This window comes from Pecten maximus, chromosome 3, assembly GCF_902652985.1.
Source record: "Pecten maximus chromosome 3, xPecMax1.1, whole genome shotgun sequence".
Taxonomy (NCBI): Eukaryota; Metazoa; Mollusca; class Bivalvia; order Pectinida; family Pectinidae; genus Pecten; species Pecten maximus.
Window position 1 is genome coordinate 44,473,636 of NC_047017.1, and position 24,630 is coordinate 44,498,265.

The 24,630-nt window shown below is 38.0% G+C and overlaps 1 protein-coding gene across 1 annotated transcript; it reads left to right on the plus strand.

The window, feature by feature from the left end:
• Window positions 1-18,450: 18,450 nt before the first annotated feature.
• Window positions 18,451-22,563, plus strand: LOC117324320 (MAD2L1-binding protein-like). The gene is made up of 2 exons (XM_033880104.1): window positions 18,451-18,681; window positions 20,357-22,563. The coding sequence occupies exons 1-2, from the start codon at window positions 18,475-18,477 to the stop codon at window positions 21,176-21,178; spliced, it is 1,029 nt and encodes a 342-aa protein (XP_033735995.1). The 5' UTR covers window positions 18,451-18,474; the 3' UTR covers window positions 21,179-22,563.
• The last annotated feature ends 2,067 nt before the right edge of the window (window positions 22,564-24,630 follow it).

Here is a 24,630-nt window from a genome sequence, read left to right on the forward strand (position 1 = left end):
CTTTTGGCCTTTAGTTGAGCGTTCGCCGCTGTGAGGAAGGCTTTGGGTTCTGTACCCTAGCCGAGACATACCAACGTCTTTAAAAATGGTAGTTGCTACTCCTGCTTAGCGCTCAGCATATTTGGAGTGGGACGACTGGTTCGCCCGTTGTCAGTATAATGTGACCGGGTGGGGTGTGCTGCTGGGTGTCTTCGGCAGTATGCTTCAGTGAGGAAGCACTATAAATCGGCAAGGAGACTTAACACGAACATACCGCAGCCTCCCAAAACACACATACGCACTCACCACACGCATGCATGTCGCACGCACGGGAGGCCGTCCTTAAATGACCTTAGCTGTTAATAGGACGATAAAAAAAAGAAACCAAACTAAACCAAATACAGTCGAACCCGGTTATATTGAAATGCTCGGGGAATGGAAAAATACTTCAAATTAACCGGTTTTCAATATAACCGGGATCCAGCCTTTTGCCGACATATTTCAGTACCGCGTTACGTCAAACAACACACCATTGTTCAATATAGTTGTTTTTACTTTGTCAGTATTTACAATCGGTGCCAAAATGATAATAGTTTCACAGTTTATTAAAAATAATGTTAAGTTCGACGGGAGAAGTCTTCGACTGTTGCTTGTTTTTGTTGAGTTCGCGGACACACGTGAGAACAGTTTCCGGTACATCCGGGCTACTTTCCAAGAAACTACCGTCTGAAATCGGACATGTGCGTCGATGATAGATGGATTTTCACGAATTGTTTGAGGGTCGTTGTCAATATCACTGTTCTGGTTACGTTGTTATCATTTTCTGCCGGATCCCTAAGAATGGCCTCGTCATTTGTAATTGTCTCGCGTGTAGTTGAATGAGAGTCAATTTCGATGTATATATGTATCAGTAGCCAAAATAAGCTGTGTCCCTCAAGGTATTTTCGTAAACAAATACAGATTCATGCTCATAACGAACGCAGTTAATGATTAAAAGTCACAATTTATTTGTATTGTGTAAATCAGAATTTCATTTTACCTATCTATTGATCGGACGCACGTACCGTAACGGCCGGTAATTATATAATCTACATTTTTTGTAAGCCTGTCGTGGCGACTTTCAATTTAAGCGATACATAAACAATGGTTTAGCATAGCCGGGGGCAATAATTTCCTTTCAAATAAAGCGATTTCAAAATAACCGATGAAACAATACAAAGACAAAGAAGGCATTTGGACGGGGATTTTATTTCACTTCAAATTAAACGATATTTCAATATATCCGATTTCAAATTAAGTGGGTTCGACTGTACTATAACCTACGAAGCAGCAGTTTTTTTCTTGCTCGAAAGCGACTTATTGATGATAGACTGAAGGGCAAAAAATGGCATCTACCGTACCTAAGTCAGAACGAAAACCAAACTGGCCATCCGTATTACTGTAATTGTCAGCCCATTGCACTAATCTGGTTTTCAGAATACAGGTAAATAGTTTCAGGACATTACTAAGTAAACTAATTCCAAGGTAGCTACCAAGGTCTGATGTGTTACCTTTTTTCAAAATAATTACAATCAGGGCCTTAGATAAGAATACACGTTCTTTCCTTTTTTTCAGTTTCTCAACAGCATCTTCTATCTCAACTACCAGGATTTCATAATCTGATTTCTCGATTAAAGTATTTGAATCTTCGATTTCCTGTATATCACCATCTTCTGTAGAAGGAATAGTTAGAAATTTTGATAACATTCGTCAATACAGGCGTTAGCCTTTGATTTTAACCTTTTTTGAATTTCTTGTCAAATAACTTGGGGTTATGAACGTTGATATAGCCCATCATATAACACTGCACGTTCAAGTAAATTACGGGTTAGTCTACGCTCCGTTATCTTATAAACCCCTTTACTAGATACTAGGCGCTCTTGATTTACACTCGATGGGTCGGCGTTTTCAACTCCCGCATGTAACACCTACCCTGCTAAAACTTGAAATCATTGTCAAACCAAGGTTTGTCACTGAGCTGTCTCGGACCTTGTCTGTGATCTTGCCTCACAACGGGATTGTGGAATGAAGAGGTGTCATAAGATCAGTGATGACGTCAATAAAACCAGAACAAATAACAATCCTTTATACCCTGACTAATAACTCGTATCATTATCCACCACTAAATTCTCAAAAAATATGACGATTGTTGACTATTATAGCATGGCTCTTTTCAGTGTCATGAGTATTCCAACGAAACAACTTATGACTACAACGTACATGCGTATCGACGTTGTTTTATCTATTCAGATACCAGCGTTGTTACATATAAACGGGCGTGGTCTGAAAAAGTGTTACAACTGCATGTAATAAATTTGGTAATGCAAGACAAAAAACCTCGTTGTTACAATATAATCAACAGCGCTACAGCCCCGTGAGGCCACAATACGTAAAGCCATTAGGAAAAGAATCCGGGTGTCCATTCAAAATTTCAATGCCATGTTTATGTTCGATAGAGAACGACTGACATGATCACATGAAAAATTAGGAATATTAAAGTTAAAATCCTTCTCTGTCCAGCACTCGTGTAGGCATACAATGTCATAGGTACTAATGTAGTTCGGTGAGCTTATGTTCTAGTCCCTCTTTAATGTTCCATACTAGGTTTTTTAGCCCCGACACGTCCCCTGTACTACCCTCCTGTCTCCTATGCGTTACTGGGCATTGAGCTAACCTTCCTGTGCTTCCCCACTTCCCCTTGGCGCGAGGTTGTACCCGCGACTGAAAATGTGACTGTTCCTGCTGACCTGAAACAGGGAGGGGTACCTCCACCTTGTTATCATATAGTCTGTCCTTCACGAGGCCCGCACGACCCCCTCTATCCCTTGGCCTGTCTGAACAATGGGTATAGGGTTCGACGTCATTCCTGCAACTCCGCGGATATCTGTATACATGTACTGTAAACGTGGAAATTTAAGCCAGTGGGAATTTACGCAAATTACGCGGATCCCTTTTGATCGCGAAAATTTCCCCCGCGTGTATTATTTTGATATCAATTTGAGTATACTCGAACTACAAACGAAGGTTGGTCAATCGCGAAAATTACCCCCACGCGTATAGTTTACGTATCGAAATCGCGAAATTAACCTCCCGCGAAAATAACCATGTTTACAGTACCCCAAGAGGAGTACCCTTGAGCGTCTTGGGGGCTGCTCTCATGATCTCTTGATCTTTAAACATGGTGAAACGTGCCATTATAAAACTCTCTGGGAACCCACCAACGTTTTGGTCCGATTCTATGGACACGGTCAAAATAGATAGCGGTGTTCACTTTCAAATTGATGACCTGGTCTTCCATCAGATCATTTGCATGCACATGAGAATAATCTCTCTGTTGTTTGACTTGCTTTCATACGAGGTTGACTACGGAGAATATTGAAGAGAGCTTATCAGAACAGGTAAAATAGATCTTGTAAAGTTCTAAAGATATATTGACGATAAACAAAAACATGTTGATCAGATATACCCAGTAGAACTTGAAATCAAGGACACTACAATCTTCATCAACAGTCGCGTACCGCGATCTTTACTTACGCTGTAACCAGCAGGGAAAGCTTACAACTAATCTATATGATAAGCGTGATAATTTTAATTTCCTAAATGCTAATTTTCAATATCTAGAAGTTACATCTCTCTTTTTTTCTACCTACGGTGTTAATATGCCCAAGTTGATTCTATATTCACTGACTGTTCCCGGGATCACGATTCCCGTGACAGAGTACAAGTTGATTCTATATTCACTGACTGTCCCCGGGATCACGATTCCCGTGACAGAGTACAAGTTGATTCTATATTCACTGACTGTCCCCGGGATCACGATTCCCGTGACAGAGTACAAGTTGATTCTATATTCACTGACTGTCCCCAGGATCACGATTCCCGTGACAGAGTACAAACGGAACAATTAACAACACAAGATATCTAGATCTAGGGTTAATTAATACTATAGACACAGTTTATAGTGGACTTCGTGATCTAATTTGGAAATAGTCTATTTACAGGATACAAAACCAGACTTGTTCGATTATGTTTTAGTATGTCTCGTCGATGAGTCAGAAGACGCTTACCTTCAGGAACACCTTATCTGATTCTCCTTGTACTTTAAATGATCTCCATGCAGATATCTGGCTTTGTTAATATTTTGCCCTAGTTTTTTTTAGTTTAAACAATACTTTATTTGAGAATAAGTTGAACAAGACAATAAATCAAAACTGTACAAGAGGCATTTGATAACAAGCTTAGAGATCATGTACATGTAAAACCATCTCCTTTATCGATTTGAATTAGAATTACGGTTTCGTTAAAGCCACATACTCACGAAGAAACATATAGGCCTATCAATGTTTACATTTTGAGCTTTTTACAGTTTTCGAACTTGATACATACCTAACAGATTATCGTGAATCACAAACTGATAGTATACGGGGAATTCCAAAAAAATAATAACTGTGGCTGCCGGACCAAGTTTCTCTGAAAATTAGTCCCACAATGCAACGGTGGGTTTTACAGTCCATACAAAATGGCGGAACGCCGCAAGCGTGAAACTGCGAAACGCAGACAGATTCTGACAAAAAAAGACACAAAAGTGTGTGGAATCGGCAAAACCCGAGTTATTCCTTAGGAAAGGAAATGATTCGTTGGAACTTCACGAGATAAGAAAAAGGTATAGACTCGAATTCTGATTTTTCCGGACGTCTATTGGATTGCTGGTTGGCTTTTGAACATTGTCAACTTCACGGATTTAAGATTTTATCGATGTTTTGTTGTATGCATATTGCTACATTTTAAAGATAATTAAGTATTTAAATGTAAACTATGTTTGTTTATTTTGTTCAGTTACCTGGGTATTACGCGAATATTCTGTTAATATGTTTAAATGAAAGCATTATTAGGCAAAGCTCACGTATGCTTGATATGTTAGCAACGGCCATGTGCAGTGCACGTTGTTATAGCCTCGTTCTCGGCTCGTTATAAATATAAATGCGCCGAGTTATTTTTATACACTGATGTCTCAAGGACTCCCCAGGTCAAGTGTCCAGGCCAGTGGTCATTTTAATGTTAGGAGAGCATAAATGAGCATCTTGGATTGCCATTAATACACGTGTGCAACTAGAAGTTTAGGTTGTTCGGAAGTATGTGGCTTTAATATGTCGGTATTCCCTGTTGTATTTATAGAAATTATTGAAACATGCATAACATTTTGAGTACATGTATCTGTAATCTTATCTTTCATTAATAACCCAGATAGACCACAGAGAATTGATAATAACACTTTATTAGATATGCAACTTTGAGATTGAATGTTAAAGATTGCATATTAACATTCAGTTTCCTATTTTTGTTTATTTTGATTATCATTTAAACTTTTCGATTTCCGGAAACCATTCTAAACGATTTAGGCAAGAACTGATGCCGTCGATTCTTGTAATTATGACGAAGTATTTCCATAAAAAATAATTTGAGGCAATAATAGATTATGTTTATGTTTGAGATGTGTTTCGGTAAATATTTACATTTCCGATGTGTGTTCATTATATAACTTAATAACGAAAACATTGTTTACAAGTTTGTAAACATCAAATATGACGCGAAGGAATATATTGTTCAAAGCCAGACCGGTGCACACATGCGCAATTAGTGTAAATGTGCAATGACTATTTTCGTTTCTGTTTTGCACGGAAGCCAGTTAGGGTCACAGTAAAAAAAATATATATATATTATGTCGTGATACTTAAGTAGCGATTTCTGAGTATCTCGTAATAATGACATAGCTAATTCGTTACTACGAGATACTAAGTCGTTATTACTTTCGTTCGCTGTGACCCTAACTGGCTCCCGTAGTTTTGACTTTTTTTTCCAAATAAAATATGAATGGAATATGATAGAATTAACTAAACTATAAAGATGAAAAAATTGTTTAAAATATATTACCGGATTCGAATAAAAACGGTGCTACTGTGGAACTTTATTTGTTTTTTTCCCTGTAGGTGACAACCTTTCCCGCCAAAAATTGGAATCAGTTGTTTAGCGATTCCGGTAATTGCCCGGCTATTATGTCTATTTGTCTAACCCCGAAAAAAGATTGCCAATTTAATCTTTTTATGCATTAAATAAAAACACATGTTAACATGTAAATGTAAGGAATGCTTTTTGTTTTTATATCGTTTACTTGTGTGTAAACTTTATCAATTAAAAGATTTTTCAACAAAATATCTGTAAAAAAAAATCAGTTTGCACACCAGTAAACGATAAAAACAAGACTTATTCCTGAACGCTTATAACTAGATCTGATTTAGTACAACATTTACATTAGTCCAGTAATTGTATACACCCGACAAGTGTAGAACATGGTATATGGAGCAATGTCCGGTAACCGGTTTATTGTATATACTTGTACTAGATTATTACTTGATTAAGCTTGTGAGGTATGTACAATATACTAATACAGAAACTAGTAAATATAAAATTATATAATCATTAAGCATGCTGCGTTCTGATTTGTCGGTGATTTAACATAAGATACAAGCTAGGGTCATATAGACGCTTAGCCAAGCTAAACGCCTTAATCAATTTGGGTTCCTATAATACACACATGTGTAAGCCAATTTAACATTTTGCAGAATTCATTGACCTATCTTCAAGTTCTAAATGTATCCTTTTGTATAATGTATCTAATACAGGTCACATGACATGGGTTGTCGTATTTTGTTCTGTCCCTTTGTCGCTCTTATCTAAATACAATTTCTGTTTTCAAGTCGTCCGTCGTGCGGTGTTCGTCCGTTAACAATTTCCATTTTCGACTTTGACGGGGGACAGAGTGGCGGGTCCAAAAGCGGTCAAATTGACTCAAATTTAAAAAAGAGGAAAAAAACAGAAAAATCAATATAAGATTGAATCAAATACTCTTCATAGATGGAAGGGTCTTAATGTGATTTACCAAAATTGTGAATTTCATAACCTTTGGGCTTCAAGTTTGTCCCTAGAAAGGAGGTAAAGTTTACTATAGTTTATACAGGGAAATTAAATTTTGACAATCATTTGTTTGATTTCTATTGGAGTTCATTCTAACTTGGTGAAAATTAGCAATCTGGAATGTAAGTTTGATGGTATGCCAATGTTTAACCTGACTAACCCCCTGGGCTGCATGGGGTGGAATAAATCCTAAACGCGTTTTGATTGGTTGACACAGTGACCTTTGACCCAAACTGCAATTGTTATTAACGTCATCAGTAATCGAATGACGACGTCACATCATCGGGTACTTGCCGTCACGCGTAAACCTTATTTGCATACGCGAAATTACACTTGGCCACGTTCCCCTTTGATTTAAGCCGATATCATTGTGGTAGAAACAGGTCGCACGATTCGTGATTTTTGAATATGGAATTTATTTCACACCCGTAAGTTATTTTTAAAAGTTACAAAAGACACTCTCTAAAGCTCGTGTTTTTTGTAACTTTAAGTTACTCGAGTGAAATAAATTCCATATCCAACAACCACTCGTGTAACCTCTATATACATAATAGATGTAAGCCGACTTGCTATACATCCTTGTTTAATCTGTGAAAAGGCATGCCATTAAGAATTCTGATATAGGTTAACGCGGCAGAGGAGTACATGAATTGATATACTTATTAATATTGCTACATGTTTGCCGACATATTCAGTACATGTACATGTACATATACTTTTTAGTTTTTTGTTTTTTGTTTTTGTTTTTGTTATTTTTGTTTTTGAATTAATATAAATCATATAATTAAGTAAATGCACTCTTTAGTTTCGGGCAAATCCATAGTGCTACGGACCTGCTCTAAACTATACCCCCACGGCCTTCGGCCGCTCGGAATATTGTCCAGGGCCTTCGGCCTCAGGGAATATTGTCCAGGGCCTTCGGCCGCTCGGAATATTGTCCAGGGCCTTCGGCCTCAGGGAATATTGTCCAGGGCCTTCGGCCTCAGGGAATATTGTCCAGGGCAGGTTTGTAAAACCACGGATTGCCCTCAACCAAATTCTGTATTTGTAAAGAATAATATACTGCAATACTAGTACCGGCATGGATTTATAAAACAGGGCTTACTGTTTTGGTTTTTATATACAAATGTATTATCATATTTGAGGGATATTTGTTGGAACTTTAAATTGTTTTAAAGGGATTTAAAATGTTTTTAACAGTGTTTGGAAATACCCTTTGCATTGAGCTAAACGGTTCTCATACACAGTCTCAAATTTATATTGGAAAGCGCAAGGGAGTAAACAAGGTTTTTTTGATAAGTTGTGCTATTGTTGTAACATAAATGGAAATTTGTATTAGATGAAAATTTGAAACAGGGAACAAATACATTGGAGTACAAAAACGAAAGCTATTCAATTGAAACTTTGACAAAACAGTGAGCAGACATCTGATTGGATGATTAGACGAACGAAGTCACACCCTGGACCAATCAAGGTAACACAGTGAACCACGGGTGTGAACACGTACAGACAGACCAGGATACACTAACAGTAAGCATGATACCTGTATAGTCGCTAGCCCGAGTTTCCTCTGGACCCTGACACCATGTCTGGTGTAGGCATACATGGTGTCAGGGCCAGAGGAAACTCGGGCTACATAGTCGCTTGATATTGGACTAGATCGAGGACAAGCATGTCTTTAAAAACTCCACAGCGATTCCGACCATTGGCGACAGTAGAATAAAACGTCATGTTTATACGTCTTAAAACTATGATGATGGAATTTTCCCAACACACAATGATATATCCGCAGATATTCCTTGCTTTGCTTTTTCCTGTTGGTGTCGCCTTGACGTCCGTCTTTTAAAAAAACTAATGTAACAAGAAAAGGTGCTGTATAAAGAACAAAAGATATTATAGCCTTCTCTCACCGTAGTGGAGTGATTTCATTGTCCGGGGTCGTGTTTCTAAAGCTCGAACACCATAAGATATCCCTGTGGGTAACTTGACTGAAGCTGCTGTCGGAGAAAACTAGTTAAATCAGATAAATACATGGCACACAACATATCCGAAGGGAAGAATTACCATAAACGGAAATAAACTGTTCCCGGTCGGACGTAGTAAACACAAACCAAATTACAATTACTCCAATCCTCCGTGCCATAATGACGTCATACCATGCTAAGGTGGCAATATTAAGAGGAAGAAAAACCCTGTGAATGGTTATGGAAAGGCTATTGTTTTAGACGAATTGTCTACTTCTAACCAAACAATAGGACGGGGGTGTAAGTTTGACACGTCTCGTCTTTCACGGGGTTGGAATGTGTAACGGTTAGTTAAGGGATGCCTATTTATCATAAGGTTTTGTGGAGCATGTAGTATATATATGTATTACCTAGGTTATCAAGTGTACTGTGCTGTAGTACAGTAGATTATATACTCTCCAGGGCGACCGACCGGTTCTGTACACTGACACTCAAATTTGAAAAATATTTCTATGGAGCAAACATTTTGATGCTTCGAATTGCGGTTAAACTGTAATTGATTAATTTCCAAGGCTTAAAACAAAAATTTAAACAATTACAGACACATACTTTACACAGAAAGATTAATACACATTTATTTAAGACAGAAACTTTAATGTAGTAACTCTACTTTTGCCTGTTTTTCTCTGGCTGCAAGAAGACAATTGTTTTCTGGAATACAAAGGATATTGAATAGTTTACCGTTGAATATCACATATATGTACTATACGAGTCATTAAATTGTCTTCCTTCGTCATTTATTTTACTAAGTTATAAATCTAATTATGTGTTGTTGATCCGAAGGTTAAATATTTGACTCCTATCGTAGCTGCACTGTGTTGAAATATCATCTAATAGACGAGTTATCACTATGATTATGTCAGAGTGGCGCAGTGGTATGAGCTGCCGGTATTTCTGGCTAGGCGATTAGGTGCCGTATATATCTTGAGTTCGAGGTCCGGTCAGGCCACGAGTGATAACATGCCGTCGTCATGTGTGTCTCTATACTCTATATACATCACGAGTATGACAGAATGTTGATATTTTACATGAAAGGTGAAAGCTTGCCATACTGAAATTAATCAGTAAATCGGTCTGTTTCTCATTTAAACATTTCCTGGTGTCGAAATAGCAGGAAAATCAGTAATAAAACCTTTGATGTCGTGTAAAGGTGTCGTTACGTTTGACAAGATAGCGTCGCTTGAATCTTGTTCATGTCGGTAAGTTTTTTCGATATCAATAAAAGTTCAAACGACGCAATGTTGTCAAACATATGCGAATTTGAGTGCCTTCCATTCGGTGAATAGAAAGCATCGTTCTGTTAACAGTTAATGCCAAACGTTATTTAATAACTATTGTATTGTGTTTAAGCATTGAAATTGTTTTTGTGTGGTATTTATGATCCATTTGAACGCCAGAGCTTTGTCAGCAAACACAACAATACTCGATAGCTCTTGAGTTCATATCGATTATAAATACCATCAAAAACAATTAAACGCTTATATTTACATTCCTCTTACTTAAAACCATTCGCTAAAAGATCATATCTAAAATTCATGATTCCAGCCTTAACGGCAATCAACACAATTTTTGGCCAATAGAGGAACGCCAGGAACATTGTCGCGTGCTTCGTCTCAAATGATAAATCTAGGGGAATTTAAGGAACAAATCTACCTGCTGTCTCGGTTGCTTTACCAGGATATCTATCGTTTCCTCCCGTTTTCTGTTCTTTCTTTCTGAAATTTGAGTTCTTTGTTGATCTCCCCAAAGACAGCCGTTCTCTTACAACCCTACCTGTGTCTATGGGGACACCAACAGCTAGGGTTGAAAGAGAGCCATAGACATCCGTTCTCTTACAACCCTAGCTGTTGGTGTCCCCATACACACCCGTTATCTTACAACCCTAGCTATTGGTGTCCCCATAGACACCCGTTATCTTACAACCCTAGCTGTTGGTGTCCCCATAGACACCCGTTCTCTTACAACCCTAGCTGTTGGTGTCCCCATAGACACCCGTTCTCTTATAACCCTAGCTGTTGGTGTCCCCATAGACATCCGTTCTCTAACAACCCTAGCTGTTGGTGTCTACATAGACACACGTTCTCTTTCAACCCTAGCTGTTGGTGTCCCCATAGACATCCGTTCTCTAACAACCCTAGCTGCTGGTCCCCATAGACACCCGTTCTCTTACAACCCTAGCTGTTGGTGTCCCCATAGACACCCGTTCTCTTATAACCCTAGCTGTTGGTGTCCCCATAGACACCCGTTCTCTTACAACCCTAGCTGTTGATGTCCCCATAGACACCCGTTCTCTTATAACCCTAGCTGTTGGTGTCCCCATAGACATCCGTTCTCTTATAACCCTAGCTGTTGGTGTCCCCATAGACATCCGTTCTCTTATAACCCTAGCTGTTGGTGTCCCCATAGACATCCGTTCTCTTATAACCCTAGCTGTTGGTGTCCCCATAGACACCCGTTCTCTTATAACCCTAGCTGTTGGTGTCCCCATAGACACCCGTTCTCTTATAACCCTAGCTGTTGGTGTCCCCATAGACACCCGTTCTCTTATAACCCTAGCTGTTGGTGTCCCCATAGACACCCGTTCTCTTATAACCCTAGCTGTTGGTGTCCCCATAGACACCCGTTCTCTTATAACCCTGACTGTTGATGTCCCCATAGACACCCGTTCTCTTGCAACCCTATCTGTTGATGTCTACATAGACACCCCTTCTCTTTCAACCCTATCTGTTGATGTCTACATAGACACCCCTTCTCTTTCAACCCTAGCTGTTGGTGTCCCCATAGACACTCGTTCTCTTTCAACCCTAGCTGTTGCCAGGCCCGGTTTCATATCAATGTTCCTTAACATTGAAAATTCTACAGTAAAGCATTATTGGAATTTTTTTCTCACAAAATAAGAAAATATTGATGAAACTTTATTGACGAGACTTTAAACCGAAGTCAGGACAATTGATACTTCCAAATACCTCTGCATGGTTGCGGATTTTATTTAACGTGACTCTAGCAATGTAAAGAAATGGCTAAACAAATAAACAGTTCCAGTAAAAGGGCACGTGTGTACGATAAACTGTGAATAACAACGCTAAGACGTGTCAAGGTCACTACTAATGTTACGGTATTAACAGGTGGGACTCTATCACGTGACCTACAAATGCATTTATGTCAAGGTGCTTCATCAAATATCGAATACAAATTAAATAACATTTGCCAATAAAATGTCAAGGTGATGTCAGCGCGTCCTCACGGGAGCTGTACGTAGTCAACTTTGATAAGTGCATTTGACCTGTCATTTCCGGCATTAACTCTTCAGTTGCATTCACTTCAGTGATCGATTTGATCGTTAATGCACACTGGTGTTTTATCTACATACTAGTACATAGACCCTGGTGTTTTATCTACATACTAGTACATAGACCCTGGTGTTTTATCTACATACTAGTACATAGACTCTGGTGTTTTATCTACATACTAGTACATAGACCCTGGTGTTTTATCTACATACTAGTACATAGACCCTGGTGTTTTATCTACATACTAGTACTATAGACCCTGGTGTTTTATCTACATACTAGTACATAGACCCTGGTGTTTTATCTACATACTAGTACATAGACCCTGGTGTTTTATCTACATACTAGTACATAGACCCTGGTGTTTTATCTACATACTAGTACATAGACCCTGGTGTTTTATCTACATACTAGTACATAGACCCTGGTGTTTTATCTACATACTAGTACATAGACCCTGGTGTTTGATCTACATACTAGTACATAGACCCTGGTGTTTTATCTACATACTAGTACATAGACCCTGGTGTTTTATCTACATACTAGTACATAGACCCTGGTGTTTTATCTACATACTAGTACATAGGACCCTGGTGTTTTATCTACATACTAGTACATAGACCCTGGTGTTTTATCTACATACTAGTACATAGACCCTGGTGTTTTATCTACATACTAGTACATAGACCCTGGTGTTTTATCTACATACTAGTACACAGACCCTGGTGTTTTATCTACATACTAGTACATATACCCTGGTGTTTTATCTACATACTAGTACATAGACCCCGGTGTTTTATCTACATACTAGTACATAGACCCCGGTGTTTTATCTACATACTAGTACATAGACCCTGGTGTTTTATCTACATACTAGTACATAGACCCTGGTGTTTTATCTACATACTATAGACCCTGGTGTTTTATCTACATACTAGTACATAGACCCTGATGTTTTATCTACATACTAGTACATAGACCCTGGTGTTTTATCTACATACTAGTACATAGACCTTGGTGTTTTATCTACATACTAGTACATAGACCCTGGTGTTTTATCTACATACTAGTACATAGACCTTGGTGTTTTATCTACATACTAGTACACAGACCCTGGTGTTTTATCTACATACTAGTACATATACCCTGGTGTTTTATCTACATACTAGTACTATATACCCCGATGTTTTATCTACATACCAGTACATAGACCCTGGTGTTTTATCTACATACACAAACTAGTAAATCTAATTGAGGTGTTTTCTGGGTGTTTCTGTATTGCTGTATTTCAAAATTATCTTAATTCGAAGGACTTATAATGGGCCGCAAATCCCAACTTTACAAATTTTGTCTTTGAGTAAAAAAAATGAGATTTGTCTTTTTTAAACTTTATTTCTTTCCCAACTGGAAAGCTAGTTTTTCAGCCTGAATCAATCATTCTTGTCGGGCCAGGTGGGTGTACGCAGAGTGTATTACATTGGGACGAAATCGCAGTACGCTGAGAAATCCCACTTTAGCTTTGACAGTGCCTTTGGTAAAATAACATTTCTTTGAGGAGGATGGCATGTCAAATTATAGCCGATAGAATGCTCTTTACTCATTGATACAGGATGTTAGTGGACATTACCTTTAGGTTGTCTTGGAAACCAGTAGACAGAGGAGCCACTCTATGCTGTACTATTGAATTTTTTTTAACCTTAAATTTTACGCACTAAACAAATCGTATGCCATCTCCGCAAAATTAGGCAATAATTATCATTTCAACATCCCATGATAATTTTGATAATTTATGTAGTACAAAATAAGTTATTTACGCAAATCATGAATCACCAGGCCCGGCCAGGATTTTCGAAAGGGCGGGTGGTCCAGTAATTTAGTAATAATGCGAGCGCCGTAGGCGCGTGCCGATTTTTTTACGAGGGGTCTGAGGGGCCGCCCAGCGGGTCCAGGGCAGCGCCCTGATAAGGGGTTCAAGGGGGTCTAAGCCCTCCGCGGAAAATGAATATAGCACATTTCCAATAATTCGGGATCAGGCGCGGATCCAGGAGTTTTCGAAAAGGGGGTCCAGTAATTAAGTGATCATGCGAGCGCCGTAGGCACGATCCGATTTTCCCCCCCTTTTTGCGAGAGGTCTGGGGGCCGCCCAGCGGGTCCCAGGGTGGCGAAGCCCCCCTGTGGATCAGCAATCGAAAGGGGGGGGGGGGGGGCAGTAATTTAGTGATAAAGCGAGCGCCATAGGCGCGAGCCGAATTTTTTTTGTATTTCCTCGTACCTGTCGGTAATTAGTATCAATCTATTCACGTTAAAACCGCGCATTTTTATTCATGTTGTGTTTCTGTCTTGTTCTCATTATGAACTCAATTAACTTCACAAATTATCATCAACTTATTGAATCTATGTGATGAAGTTAAGCAAAATTTCGTATTAAGATATAAATATTGACTTACCAGGCTATTGCAGACGACCGACACACAGGTCTGAGGATTGATATACTAGTATAAAGGTCGGAATGTTCCGGATGTACAAGATACAGTTTTTATCGTTGCCTTCAAGAAAACATTATCGGTTCGAAAATATACAGATATTTATCGAAATGAATATATAAATTCGTGTTTTTTCCCCTTTTTTAGATTTTGGATGTCAAAAAGTGGGGGGGGGGGGGGGGGGGGGGGGGGGGGGGGGGGGGGGCAAAAAGATATGTTTGCCCCCCCCCCCCCCCCCCCCCCACTGAAAAAAGTGGGGGGGGGGGGGGGTGCAATTGCCCCCCCCCCCCCCCCCGCTTCCTACGCCACTGCCTAGTTAGTATTAGGTCGACAATTTCGCCTAGCGCCTGTAGACGTAATACTCCCCATTAGAAGTAACACACAATTTAGAAGTCGCTTCCCAGAAATGGACAAGTCAGCGTTACAAATATGACATGATAATTAATACGCCATCGATTTGACAATGACACTTCATAGGAATGTGATGTCTAAAGGTAGGGTCACATAGAAGTATTGTTATAGTATTATATTTTGCATTGAATACATTACTTTTTGCACGAGTAAGATTTTAACAACATAAGTATTTCTGGGTACTTACAATGTATTTGTCGTATTTGCTTTATCTGTTTGTTTGTTTTTTTGCTTTTGTTTTTGTTTTTTTGTTTTTGTTTGTTAGTTTATTTTTTCTCTCAAAACATGGAGTCTATTATCATATGTTTGAGGACCAAGCACATTCACCAAGAACACTGGCCTTGTGTTCTAGAACAACTAAGAACGTTAAACTACCGTCCAAAAACACTCGCCTACACAGTAGACATGTGTCATGAAGTTACCGCCCGGCAATCGCCAGTTCAAATAGTAACGATTATCATTGCAAACATAGCAACGCTCTTGGTCCGGATTCGTCCTCTTCCTTTACCACTTCTTACGGAATATTTCAACATTGTTTGATCACGTATCAAATACCAATTCACAAACAATGACAAAACTTTGTCCTCACTGCACAACTGGAAATATCCACGCTTGACACACCTAGCACCACTAATGGTCTTTGTAATCAAGATTTCCGTTACCGACTCGAGTCAACATACTGTGCGGTATTTCGAATGGTACAGATATTTCCCAGTTTGTTTAATCAATAATAAGCAACACCGACTATAAAAACATGTTTCATTGGATACCAAACGCCGTTGATTTATGGTCAGATTCTAAAGCAAAATCAACACCATCAGTGGTGTGATAACAAGACGTTGTCGGTATCAGGTGATTGGTATCCCATAATAACAAAAATCACGTGCAGAACGCAAGACAGCCAAGTCCAAGGTCATTGGGTGCAATGAAGATAAACATATTTTTCATCGGTTAGGAATGTGACACATCTAAATCAAAGCGTGCAGTAGCTATGATTTGTTTGTGTTTCGGGGTTGGAAGGGTTTTTCCTTGCATAACGCAATGTATGAAGTTGTATCGAAAGTCACGCGTGTTATTTTTATTCAATTCAAACATTAAAATTTATCACATTAAATGATAGAAAACAGCATTTACTTTCTCTGAACCAATGCAGTTACCAAAATAGATCTCTTAAAATGAAACTGTTATATCTTAAGATTTTACCCCAACGAAAGTTTTAAAATTTCAATTCAGAATCGAAAATTGCTGTAGAAACGGCGGACGAAGGCGTTTGTCATGACTGAATTTCAGAAGTGCTAGTATCGTATCACATGAGGCGGGAGGACAAGAGTCAAAATGTCACTGATCCTATTGCTTTCATAACTCTATGAATGTAACTTAATCAAGGTTCATGTAAATAGTAAATTGAGTATTATTTTACCAGAATGTTATCAATATTCTGTTGCAATTAGACAGAAATAATTTGACAAATTGTTAATACATGTATGTATCATGGCTATCCATGGGTCTTGATTTTGACGTTTAATTTGTTAAGCTACCTGTTAATTTCGGCAAAACATGCGTAAACTGCAAATTTCAGGTGGACAAAGAAAGCTCATGCGGATCACAAATATTGCGTAAAATAACAATTAATGTCGTTATGCTCACAAATGTCTATAGCAGGTAGCACTACACAAACACAATCACAAACACGCCAAAGAGCTAAAGCACTAGTTAACACGTTATTTGAAGCGCCAGCGCGACATTTTACCGCACCTTAACGCCTTCGCGCCTTGTCGCGGTTTAAATACATGCCAAGACAACATCTTGTCTAATAAATCTCGCTAGTGGTACCGTTTGAGAACGCGCCAAAGCAATAGCGAGCCCACGCGACAAGCCAAGTTGTCATTTATTCGTGGAGCAATGTTGATCCAGTATTTTACCGCATTATATAAGATATCTTATATGTTTATGAGATATCTTATATGTTTATGAGATATCTTATGTGTTTATAAGATATCTTCGCGACCACGATCGGCTAGGCACGAAGCAGATGTCGTATTCGAGCAAACATGAATATATGGCAATTATAAATCTGTTTCAAACCATTGTATGTAGTTTCAGCTTCATCAGGCTCGGCTCCTTCATCCAGTGGAGGAGAGTTCATTATCTCAAATTCAAATTTCATTCTTATATAATCGAATTATATAAGATATCTCATATAATTTCCTTTATGTAATCTATAACATATCTTATAAAATATATAAGATATCTTATTTAATTTTCTTTTATCTTATATCTTTTATTAGATATCTTATAAAGAAAAGTATGTAAGATATTTAATTTATTATAAGATATCTTATAAAGTATATATAAGATATCATATAAAATATAAGATATCTTATGAAGTTTATAAGACATGTTATATAATTATATAATATCATATAATTTGGTAAAATCCTGGATCAACGTACAAATGTTGCTCGTGAATAAATGATAACTTGGCTTGCCATAACAAAGCGCCACCACGATCTATATGACCGTATAAACCCTGAATCAGCGAACAAATAATTGAACGAATTTCATTTTTCATAAGTCGAGTTCGAATGAAAAGATCTACCTTCTTCTCAAATGTACTATAGAAACATCATTTAAAGACAGACATGTCATACATTAAAATCTTTGTTTTATAAAACAAAATTTATAAAGCTCAAACGAGAAAAAATGCGACTTATTCTTTGTTATAATTATCAGTTTTTGTCATAATTATTTTATTTCAGGATTTATGTATCTTTTTAACTATACGCAATATTATTATGAAGATGATAAACATGCCGACTGGAGCCTATGAATTAAATTATGAGCATACTGCATGTATTTGTTGAATATGTGAGGAACTATCGACAAATGACTGATTTGTACAATATTAACTATAGAACTTGTATTTTTGACAATTATTTTCAGCTTTATGCCCAAGTTGATTATTATTCTTAATTCAAATCGTGTCGGTGTTTCTCTCATATACTGTACGGTACCTATACCGGTATACCGTGTGTTTCCCCGGGTACTCCGATTTCCTCCCACAGTAAGACCCCTCGCGCGCTTCTATCCGGGCCAACAAGCGTGATTAAAATCAGTTCATGCTACTTGTTTCGCAATCGTTGTAAAATAAGTAAAGTTTACATATAGTATCCTGATATCGTAAATGAAAGTGCGCGCACCCTTAATAAAACGACATAATATGCATAGAGTGATCTCCCTTTACCGGTTGTAAGATTGAATGTGGGAAATTTGAAGATGGCGAAAAGAAAGGGAAAAGAGGAGGACAGGTTGTCGTGTACTTTCGTTTTCGATGGCACATTGCATTCAAGAGTACGAGGATCACTGGTTATTGAGCTTATCAAGTATCTTCTTTACGAAAGACAACAGATCCCTCTGCCAATCGACTACGTGAAGCAGGAACTGAAAAAACTCTCAGAAAGTCGTCCTGAAAACGATCAACAGGTGCGCGTGCTCCACTAGTACTGTAGCAAATGACCTATGGCGATTTAAGATCTACGGAGTATTTTGTACTAGTGCATTTACTTAATCAAAATATCTTAAATTACTCTAGGCAGTTTAAGTTATTAGGCAGTTAAATTTGGGACTCGACACATCATGTTACTTTCTCTACAATTCTGATTAACGTTAGTTATAGGCCTATATTGATCATGGTTAGAAACTGTATTACAATTAGATTATATACGGTACTGTACGTATGTTGCTCTTACGATTCTTTGGTGGCATATGTGCTTTTGGTAAAAGATGAGATGAAACCATCACATATTATTAATCTGAACACAGACATTTGGTGTATTATATATATTTCCATCTGAAAATGGGATATAGATGTGACATTGAAATTTATTACAATTTATTATGGTCATTTGTGTGTTATTTAAGTTTATTAGTTTGTATCAACCATAATGTATATAAAGACATTAATCTGAATTCTCAGACGGATGAAGGGAGATAATTCCTATCAAATTTGTAAACCAGAAACACTTTTTAAAACTTCCCAAAGGAAAAAAATCTCAATGCAATGCAGTCCACTGTTTTAGGTTAAAGTATGAGGATAGTATTTGTACAGACCTGGGGTATAAAACTCATGACTGACCCTGACTTTTCTTTTTAAAAAAAAGATGATTTCAATCAATTAAAAAATGAAATACATGTATAATTAATTAGATACTGTTCCTGTACATGTATTCACCACAATGGGGTTTTTTTGTGGATATTTTTTCAAATATATAATTTTGCTATGTAGAGAAGAATATTATCTTTTATGCAATTGATAGAATTTATTTGTATTAGTTAATACTTAATCACTGATCATGATAATGTCAGCTGTAAATAATTTATACTCTCAAAGGTTTTAATTACAATATATATATGTCAATTACTATTGTTTTTGATATACATTACCTACATATGTAGGTACTTGCATTGTGTCACTAAGATGGCGATATCGTCGAGGGTAATATATAGGGATTCAGGACGTTTGTATTGTTATGAACGTGGCGGATGGCGGTATGCAAGGGTGGCGAACTTAACGAGGGAATTATATAGAAGGGAAATCCGTTCTAGGGGTGTAGGTGGCGGTATGCGAAGGTGGCGGTAGATTCGGGTGGCGATAGGTCGAGGGTACACTGTATGTGATTATATCATGTGATTGAAATTGTATTCTCTGTGTCTTGAGAAAGGGGCGGATTGCCATAATTTATCAGAATCCCCAAACCAGCTGACTGTGGTAAGGCTTACTTCCGTGCATCCTAAATTCCTTCCTTGGAAGTGATTGCATGTGTTGAAATTTTCAAGCCAATTAACCGTACATTTACAGAACCCCTTTAGACAGATTGATACATTACTACAACTATATCTTTTAAGCTGCCCTTTAGTGTAAACAATATGAAAGTATTAATGATAATTTGTCTAAAATTTGGGTCCAAAATCGAGAGTCTTTGTCCAAAATAATCAAGGTTGGCAAGTGTGTCAATTTCACTAAGGCATGGTGTGTAATATATACTTTACCAATCTAGCATTGTGACATGTATGTATTTTATTTCCAATTACTAATAGTGTAGAAGATGAGCCATTGTTATTACTGCTTAATCTATATTTTATTTTGTTTACCTTTCAGAATGGCACAAGAAAACCAAAAAGTCGACAATTAAACAAATTAGAGATGAAAAGAGCCACAAATACAGTGAAGAATTTAGATGAGCTATCATTGCATGTGCTGCAAGTTTTTGAGGTGTGTCCGGAGATCCATCAAGTTCTACTGATGTTTGGAGGAACATCTGTAAGTCCAAAGGAATCATATCTGGTTAATCTACCAGGGATTAACCCAGAAGCAGAAGGTCTCCCTCTGAAAACTTGTGTTAGATCCTTGTACAGACAGCTTGTATCACAAGACATAATGGGTAGCTCTAAGCAAATCGGACCAACATGTTTGAGGGTGTTACTTCATGCCCCAAGGGATTCAGGAGTAGAATGGTTCCTTCCCAAACCAACATTCAGAGTACCAATGAGGGGAAAGCAATATGTTTTGAATATTAGTGGCAAACATTCACCGTCCTACAGTCAAAATATCACTAAAGATGAATATGAGATAGAAATATCAGGAATTGAACCATTGGAATGTTCCAATATGAGTATACCTCTTGAAGATGGCATTGATGACACTCTGTCATTCTTTTCGAACAAATGGCTTCATGATAGCACAGACAGTTACAATAATCAGTCCGAGGACAGTGTGTTAACAAACGGTACACCCTCGACGGACGTGATCACTCAAAGTGTTGAAAACATGCAGTTTAATGATGACCTAGGTCAAAGTGCAGATGAACAGTTATTCACGTCGAAAGAAGAACAATACATGTGGTTCCAGGCACCACTTGTGGTGAAAGGATACAAAGACAGGACTTCAAGGCAGGCCTCCATGACTGATGGCTTGATGTAAATTGTAGTGTTGGCCATATACAATATTCAACATTAAGATATAAAGAACAGTGTTGGATGCAAACACTTGTATACTACTTATAACATATGTATATCTATTTAAGTTGTGACAGAATTCAAAAGTACTAGCTAGTGTTTGCAAGATATGATATTCATATACTGAAGTAGGACATCAGAATTGTGTCAGATTCTGATTGTGATATGATTTTATGATTTTAATGTAGTGTTGATAAGATATATAAAACGAAAACCACTATAAATATCATGACTAATAATTTTGAAGGGAATTCTACTGATGACAGAATAATGAAACGAGGCATTTATAAAGACTGCAATCACTGATGGTTTAACTGATTTGATGTAAAATGTATTAATGACAGATTTTGAAACCCTGACATCAAAACATTCCTTGTGACTGTTGTTTTGTATTGGTGTCAATTCTGTGTCCATGACAGATTATGAAAACCTGGTTAAAGTGTCAATTCCTTGTCTATGACAGATTCTGAAAACCTGGCACTCTGTGACTGTTGGTTTGATTTGAAATTGTATAGGTGGCATGACCTTGATACAAGGCACCAATTCAGGTCACTATGACTGTTGGATGCTAATGGATAAGTATAAATACTCACAGGATATTCTGTTACAATGAACATAGGTCATCTATGACTGTTGATTTTATCAGTCGATGTAATTTGTTCAGATTTAAGACGCTACCATCATGACTGACAGTACTGGTTTTTTAGTGGAAATTCATCTACATTTTCTTGTGGCACAAGCAACCAGGCAGGCCTCTTGATATATATTTTCCAGAAAACAGCATTGGTGACAGGATTAATAGCTCTTCAGTAAAATAGGAAAAATATACATCTAAATATGTATATATAATATTGAAGACATAGTGTGCAAGATGTATTAAAGCAGTCACCAACTGTGTAAGTGTTTCTGTTTTAGTTTCTGATCTATCCTCCTTAATACTCTTGGGGTTACATTCACTTTTGCTCCCTACACCCCCGGATGGGAAGCCTATATATATGAAGGTGACATAACTATATATAGATGGCAGGAAAAAGAAACCTGAAAAAACTCAAAACTCATTCTTTTCTTTTGAATATAACAGAGAAGCGACATTCCATTCAACGTATGATAAAATATTCTGTATGATATGCTTGATGTCATGCATCAATTGATCAAAGTAGTCTTTTCTTATCAACAGGATTGAATATAACCCGAGGGTCTCCTGGAGTATCAAGGATTTATTATTTGTGTATATTTTTAATCTCACCATGAACAACTGACATCAGCTTGGCCTCTAAACACTGGATCTGAGTTTGACAATTTGTAGCTCGTAATTATCAATACACATGTTAAATAAATGCAATAGTATATATTAAATGGTGTTTATCTTATATTGCATGTTAATTATTAGCTCACTTTAGCCTATGATCATCAGTGGATTGAAAGTACTCAAGTTGCTGTTCTCACTGGGTTTATTTCCTGTGAATAGCCAAGGATACACTTGTTGTAGTTGGTGACTACCATGCTGAACAGCATATGTGAGGCTCGTCACATGCCATCCAGAACAATTAGGGTAAAGTGCCTTTCCCAAGGACACAACCAAGACAGTACAGACCAGCTGTTTCTCAGCTTTCTGAGAAACAAAAACCAACACGGGTAGAGAATGTCACCTCAGGTGTCTCGGATCTACACATGAGGTTACGTGGCCAGTGCTCTAATCGATTGAATTCACAAGCCAGGTTAAACTTTTTATAAAACAGCATTGTGTCAGATCATTACACATGGGGATACGGCTTAGATATCTCACATGTGTGTTCCTTGTGAAAAGACCTTTCCATTAGAACTACATTTGTAGACCTGTCAACTTTGACATTGACCTTTGACCTATTTTCAAAAAACTTAAACAGTATATTAACCACACGATAGGGCTTTCATATTTGATGTCAGATATATAAAAGGTAAATTATGTCTGTGAAAGAACAAGGAAAACTCATTCCTGCTGAGTATCCCGAAAGGAATCAAACCTGGTTCTCTGGTGTGATAATCCATACATAGTTCTGTACCTATTTGCCAAAGATGCATGCTCAGTCAGCTGAGCGAAAAAGATTGTATGCCTACAATGTATAAATGTACAAGCCACACCTATCTGCTCCTTTAACATGTCCAAAAATATTTGTAAATCTTCTCAAGTTTCATAAGATCCAGCTTGGTACCAATATTCGGTCAATCAAAATCAGTTACTATGGTAATGCTTTAGAAGTTTCCAAATCAAAATTGCATTTTTTTTCTTAATGTCATCGGTTTGTTATCCTTACATAACATCCACAATTTCCTGAAATCATACATGCTCACAATACTGTAATTATTTAACTAAAAAATTCATGTGTACATGTATGATCGATTATTATTAGCTCACCTGGTCCAAAGGACCAAGGTGAGCTTATGCCATACCGTGGCGTCCGTCGTCCGTCCGTCCGTCAACAATTGACTTATTTGACTTCTTCTTCATAACCGCTGATCGGAATTTGAACAAATTTGGTCAGAAGCATCCCTATGGGTAGGGGACTCAAAATTGTACAAATGATGGGGCTGACCCCCCTGGGGGCCTCTGGGGCAGGGCCAAAAGGGGTCAATTTGGCGCTATTGATATAAACGACTTCTTCTATGAAACCAAGCAATGGCTATCTCTCATATTTGCCTGGTAGCATCACTATGGGGTGGGGATTCAAAATTGTACAAATGATGGGGCTGATCCCCCAGGGGCCTGAGGGGCGTGGCCAAATGTGGTCAATTGGGCTATATTGATATAAACGACTTCTTGTCTGAAACCGAGCAATGGCTGTCATTCATATTTGCTTAGTAGCATCACTATGGGGTGGGGATTCAAAATTGTACAAATGATGGGGCTGACTCCCCAGGGGCCTGAGGGGCAGGGCCAAATGTGGTCAATTGGGCTATATTTTATATAAACGACTTCTTCTCTGAAACCAAGCAATGGCTGTCGCTCATATTTGCCTGGTAGCATCATTATGGGGTGGGGATTCAAAATTGTACAAATGATGGGGCTGACCCCCCAGGGGCCTGAGGGGCGGGGCCGAATGTGGTCAATCCGGCTATATTGATATAAACGACTTCTTCTCTGAAACCAAGCAATGGCTATCGCTCATATTTGCCTGGTAGCATCACTATGGGGTGGGGATTCAAAATTGTACAAATGATGGGGCTGACCCCCCCAGGGGCCTGAGGGGCAGGGCCAAATGTGGTCAATTGGGCTATATTTTATATAAACGACTTCTCTGAAACCGAGCAATGGCTGTCGCTCATATTTGCCTAGTAGCATCATTATGGGGTGGGGATTTAAAATTGTACAAATTATTTTTTTTTGATGGGACAAGCATCGATATTCTTGTTTCATATCTCATGAAACCAGGTGAGCGA

Bases quoted from the DNA above. Each gene is read 5' to 3' on its own strand.
- LOC117324320 (XM_033880104.1), top strand. From the start codon at position 18,475: ATGGCGAAAAGAAAGGGAAAAGAGGAGGACAGGTTGTCGTGTACTTTC. The intron at 18,682-20,356 runs GTGCGCGTGCTC...TTTACCTTTCAG, and splicing joins GTCCTGAAAACGATCAACAG to AATGGCACAAGAAAACCAAA.